General features: G+C 45.9%; 1 protein-coding gene across 1 annotated transcript; it reads right to left on the bottom strand.

Annotated features, from left to right (window-relative positions):
• Window positions 1-2,339: 2,339 nt before the first annotated feature.
• On the bottom strand, window positions 2,340-4,501 carry LOC132923738 (transcription factor Sox-2-like). Its single transcript, XM_060987695.1, has one exon. It carries the CDS (start codon window positions 3,905-3,907, stop codon window positions 2,492-2,494), a length of 1,416 nt encoding a protein of 471 aa, XP_060843678.1. The 5' UTR covers window positions 3,908-4,501; the 3' UTR covers window positions 2,340-2,491.
• Between the last annotated feature and the right edge of the window lie 2,148 nt (window positions 4,502-6,649).

Raw genomic sequence — 6,649 nt, 5'->3', positions numbered from 1 at the left:
ACGCGTGTTAGATACTAACCCATATAGGTTCACTGGATATTCTCCTCCGCGGTGCAACGCGGCGGAGAGTCGCCAGTCAACGTATAACGTTAATAATATATTATAATGTGGTCTATTAAAACTATTGAAGTTATAATAATTGTTTGGGGATACGGTCATTACTATTAAATAATATGCACGACGGGTAGTAATTCTGCTGTACTCGTGTAAATGGCGTGTAGGGAAAAAAGTCACGGTCTCCGTTGAATACATAAAATAGGTGTGGGTTTTGGGCATTGTTGCTGTACGGATAATGGAAATTTTGGACAATAATATTGTAAGCACGGAACGTACGTGGTACATACATAGAGGCGTCTCTATGGGAGAACGGGAGACCTGATCCGGTCGGGAATTTCTGCAATAATTTTATCGGAACGAAAATAACACGAACCGGACAAACGCGACGCACGCACGCGCACGCCAACGCCCGCCGATAATGTCCGTTTTATTTCTTCGATTTATCGAATTCACTACCGAAAACGCACGGTTATTTATTTTTAGCGTCTCGTTTAAATTTCAGCAGTGGTGGCTCGCAAAATGTTAAGATGCGAAAAAAAATTCGACGACGCCGCCGAGCGAACGCAGCGTGAGTTTTGTCTTGAGAAATTTCATTGGACGGCGGCGAGATGATAATGACCGGCGAACAGGTGATACTACGAGACCCATCACTTACACGGGTTAACAATCGCGTTCGGCGTCGGCGACCGTATTTGACAACAAATCGACGAGGTTTAAGGCGGTTTGTTTTGTGCGTGCGTGCAAGACACACCTTCCACGCCCCGTCTAACGATCTCGTTTGAAAATCGGGGTAAAAAGCGATAGAAAAAAATATAATAAAACACATCACTAATTGAATACATATTACACGTATACACACACACACACATTACGCGTTCTACGTCTTTCTCCCCGGGCGTCGGCTGTGGCGGCGTCGACCAGAGGAAAGGAGACGGATAACCAGTTTTTTTTTTATATATTAATATTATCGTGTTTTATTTTTTATTTCGTTTGTTTTACTGGATTACGCGCTTAATAGTGTGCGTGCGTACATGTGTTTTGACAGTCGATGATATTATCGTTTAATATTACAATATTAATGTCGTCGCGCAATAAACAAGAGTTGTGTGGGCGCTAAGTTCCTATAAAATATAATGTATGAATGATATTATGGTCTGCACCGTCCAAGGGGGTTTGTTTTGTGTTTTTCACAAATTTATTATTACCTATTGTTGGCGTGCGATCACGTCATAAATTCTAGATACGGCGATGTCGTGATGAGGAGAGGGATGCGTTCGACGGTAGGACGCGGATTTCGATTTGTAGGAGAGGCCAACGTCTTTTTCGAATTGCAAATTGTTGCAAAATATGTTTGGGTGTGTGTGTGCGTTTTTTATTCTACAATTTTATTTTTATGGCACATCTCTGACGGCTCCGCGCCGCAGACTCGACCGAAACACTTTACAAAGTATATATATTATTGATCACTTGCGCGCATTTTTCACACAATATATATAAATAGTGATGTATATTACACTTAATGTAAAATGTAAATTTTTAAAGGTGTACGCGGGGGATGGGAGTCGGGGGGAGGTAGTTCAATTAATGTTTTTCTTTTCGAAAAGAAAAATATACACTTTTATGTACAAAGCAAATGTATAGATACATAAAAGAGTCGTTTCTTGTGCGTTCGAATCAAAATTGTACCCGCAGCGGGTAATGGGGAGGAGGAATCACGCGTAATATTATAGTATCGCAACACAATAATAATATGATATTATATTATGCACAACGATTTCTAATATGTCGCACATAATAATAATAACGGATAAATATTATCAATTATTACAAAGGGGAATAGACGAAAATGTTATCGGTGTTAAACATTATTTTTTTTTACGTTTAGCGGAAAGAGGACGTGTTTTTTTTTTTTACAAATTTCGAGGACATTATATTTTTTATAATAATAAAATGGTTCACGCGGCCGGCACGCGTTAATGTTTTTCAAAAACAAATTGAAAAATAATTAAAAATTATAAATAAAAAAAAAAAATAAAACAGAAAAAAAAACAATAATTGTCATTATTGACATTTGTACTACTCGCGGCTTGTGCAAGTATATACGTAAAATTTAACGTTTTGTTAACCGCTATTAAGACAATGTTATTAAAAAAAAAAAAAAATCCAACGGCGAACAAATATGATGGAACAATACCAAATTATTTGCCCGCCGTTCGCCGTTCGTTTTAATGTATATATAATAAGTTTTAATAATTTTTTTTTGAATTTTTTTTTTTTATATGGCTTACATGACACGCGTAGAGTGCGCGGCGCTGTCCTCTGAGAGCGGCGCTCGCGGACGTTGAGGTGAACGGTGTCGACGGCGATGAGGAGGAAACTGCGGCGGCGGCGGCGGCGGTGGCGACTTGTCGATTGGCTGGCGGACCATTGTCGTTTACATGTGATGGCCCAAGTGGCCCATCTGGAGATCGGGCGACATGGAGTGCGGATGGGTCTGCTGCACGAGGTTCTGCTGCTGGCCATGCGACAGGTATGGGTGGCCGTGGACGCCGGGCTGTTGGTGTCCCTGGGCGGCCGCAGACAGCCTGGACTCGAGCGGCATGTACATGCGGAGCAGATCGTTGCCTCCCAGCTGTTGCTGTTGTTGTTGCTGCTGCTGCTGCTGTTGCTGGTGCAACTGTTGTTGCTGGCACAGCCTGGGACTCGGCGAATGTCCGCCCGACTGGACGGGCGGCGAGATCCTCTCGGACTTGATGCTGTCCGGGCTGTGCGACGTGGACGGCGGCCCCTGCTGGTACTGGTTCATGTCCGAGTACAGGTTGTAGCTGCCGTTCAAGTAGTGCATGGACGCGGCGGCGGCCGCGTTGTTGTTCATCTGCGGCATGTCGTACCGGTAACTCGCGGCGGCCTGTGAAGCGGCGGCCATGTGCGACGCGTACGGCGACGGCTGTTGCGCGTACGGATTCGGGTCGTGGTGCATGCCGAACCCGCCGTTGGGCATGTAACCGTTCATCTGGTGGTACAGCTCGCGGCTGTTGCTGACCATCTGCTGCTGGACAGCGGCCGACGCCTGGGACACGGCGTTCCGGCCGCCCACCGAGTTGTCGCACGGCTGTCCGCCGGCACCGCCCAGAGACAGCGGGCCGCCCGCGCCCGGCAACGGGTACTTTTCCTTCTTCATCAGCGTCTTGGTCTTGCGCCTTGGCCGGTACTTGTAGTCCGGATGTTCCTTCATGTGCACGGCGCGCAACCGCTTGGCCTCGTCGATGAACGGCCGTTTCTCGGTCTCGGTCAGCATTTTCCACTCGCTGCCCAGCCGCTTGCTGATCTCCGAGTTGTGCATCTTCGGGTTCTCCTGTGCCATCTTGCGGCGCTGTCCGCGGGACCACACCATGAACGCGTTCATTGGCCGCTTGACGCGGTCCACGTTCTGGTTCTTGTTGGCCGACGACGAGTTGTTGTTGTTCGGCGACGGCAACTGCAGCTGACCGCCGACGACGTGCCCGCCCACCTGATGATGGTGGTGCGCGGCCTGCATGTGCTGATGGTGTTGCTGCTGCTGCTGTTGTTGCTGTTGCTGTTGCTGCTGTTGTTGCTGTTGCTGCTGCTGCTGCTGCTGCTGTTGGTGCAGCGCGGACTGTTGCTGTTGCTGTTGCGACGGCGGTGGCGACGAGAGCGGCTGCTGTCCGCCGCCCTGCGGTCCGCCGAGCACGACGCCCGCGGAACCGATACCGGCCAACATGCCCATCTGATTCAGGTTTCCGTACGTGTGGCCCATGTGCGCGGAAGCGTGGTGCACTCCGCCAGCCAACAGGCCGGAACAGTTTTTTATTTCGGCGTCCATTAGCATTTTATGAATAGCTGCGGTCGTTTGCGGTCGACGACGCGACTGCGGGTACGGATTAGTGTCAATTATCGTCGGGTATTTACCGTGCGTGGTGAAGAACGCGGGCGACGAGCGCGCGCGACGTTGTCCGTCCGCGGGGCCGGCGGCGGTGGTGCGGCGGCGGCGTCGGAGCGATGTCGGCAGCTGCGCGACCGAATCAGAGCGTTGTCATCCACGCGAAAAGCACACGGAAAAAACACAAAAATCTTCGTAAACCGCAAATAAAAACAAAAAAAAAAAAAAACGGAAAAAAAAAAATTAAAAACGTAAATAATTATTATAACTAACGCAAGTAAAACGCGATTAAATTAAAAACATAAAAAAAATAAAACACTAAGACGAATACGACGGCGACGACGAACACGCGATCAACGCACGGACGAACGGTGTCATGTGTGTGGCGCGGCGAGAAACACACGACTTCGGCGGCGTAAGGAAACACACGCGCGAGACTTGACAAACAGAGACACCGTGATGGCGCGCGTGTTGAACGTGCGGAGCGAACGTCGGACGTGTACGACTGCCGTTGAGCGACTACGCGGACGGCCGATCGAGACTAGTGCGGTGCGCTACACGTTAGAGGTGGCGGTTGCGGGGGGACAGCTCACACCCCGCCACGCCGCGCGCGCAGGTAGTATCGATTGTCGCACCGCCTCCCGGGCCAATCGGGTGCCGCGACGTCACGGCCACTGGGCGGCCCCCACCGGGTGAACCATATTTTTACTCGACCGCCGCGCACGCCTAACCTTCTTTCCGCCTGACGTGTACCCCCCGCCGCCGTGCCCGTGCACCGTCCCTCGCCGCACCGCGCCCCGCGCCAACGATCACGTCCGAGCCTTCGCCCCTCGCACCGCGCACCGTAAACGCGACGTACGGACCGACCGGGGTCGGGGTAAAAACCGAAATTTCGACGGCGGACGAACAACGACGCGGTCCCCCCTCACCGACTCGCCACGGACGAGTTGGCCGGAAATTTTTACGCCTGGAAACGGGAAAAAATTTGCCAACAAAAGCCGCAAGCCGTGTCCGCGGCACCGACCTTTGTGCGGCGACCTGCCGATATAAGTCACATAGGTGTATACGATTATGCACACGAATAACCGTCGGATAAGTCACATGTCGTCGTCGTCGTTTACACACTTTATATTACATTATTTTTTTATCGTATTATAACGTACCTGCGCGTATTTCTAAAAGTTCGACGAGTTCGACGCGTGTGTCATAATGTACCTACCTACTATCGTTCGACGTGCGATTACACCTTTAAATTTACGCTCCGCAGTGACGCGCTCGCGTTATAACATTATTACTGTGAATTATTATCGTACACATCATTATACTATAATATCGCCGTACACATTGTGTGCACGCGCATTATAATATAATAATAACGCGCGATATGAAAAAAGGGTCTCCGCGCTAGTCCTCTTTATTATACCTATTTATAGAGCATTTATATATAGCACAAGGTCATAGGTCAACAAAGTCTATACACACTCGCGTGTTGCCGGAAAAGTATATATATATATATTATACATTATAATCGTAATACGTGTGTATATATAATATATTATATATTTATACACATCAACAGAGATCACACACACAATGACTATATATATATATATACAGATATACCTATTATGACACATATATATATATAGTTGTATACGTTTACAATAATACATATTGTACATATTGTACACACGACCGTAAACCTGCAGTGGCGAGTGCATTATCCACACCGCACATAACGTGTATATATAATATACACCTATAGGTACATATATTGTATAATATGTACCTGTATACTGCACAGTGCACACATAATAATATGTAACGTGTAACGGGTAAACCCTTTATACTACTAAAACTGTCCGTAATTTAAACTATATATTATAAAATGCAGGAATAACGAATGCAGAATTTCTGCATGCAGTGCGGACGGCACACGCATCATCCCGCATTTATCAGTCTGCAAAACCCATTCAGCAAGTGTAAATATATTACTGGAAATCTTGACAACACCCCCCCCCCCCCCATCATAAATTAATAATTATTATAATTCTATAATATACTGTAGTACACCGTCTATACCTATATTATGTATTGCATTTGCAGTAACATAAGTCACAAAATAAAATTATTAAAAAATTACAAATTGTCAGGTTAGGTAAGAAGTTTAGAGGATGCCACCGCATATACCTGCCCACAGCCCACCGTCTGGCTACGCCTACGGCCAAATCGTAAGAGTATATAACTATGATTATAAATTACCTATAGATGTTACAACGCGCATATAGTACAAACCGCGATGCACAGCAAATATATTATATACGACAGAGATGATATTCTATATGACACGCGGTCCACATATTGTAACCACAGGGCACAGACCATGTTTCACAAAATACAGTATCCGACGAATTTATACGATTTACATTCTAAACGACGTATCTCAAGGCACAATAAATAATTTGATAAACAAGAAATACAAACATGGTAAATTTTGAAAATAAAACGTTAATAAATATTATATATTATATAAATTATTTAATTTATTAATTAAATCATTTTTATAATTTTTATACAGAAATGTATACATTACTGTATATATGTTATCGATTAAATCGTTTTTAAAAATATAACACCGCACTTAGATGTTAATAATTATATTGTTACCAATAGATTTATTGGTTATAGATA

This window comes from Rhopalosiphum padi, chromosome 3, assembly GCF_020882245.1.
Source record: "Rhopalosiphum padi isolate XX-2018 chromosome 3, ASM2088224v1, whole genome shotgun sequence".
NCBI lineage: Eukaryota > Metazoa > Arthropoda > Insecta > Hemiptera > Aphididae > Rhopalosiphum > Rhopalosiphum padi.
Note: the sequence above shows the minus strand (reverse complement) of the source record. Positions and strands in the feature narration are given on the sequence as shown.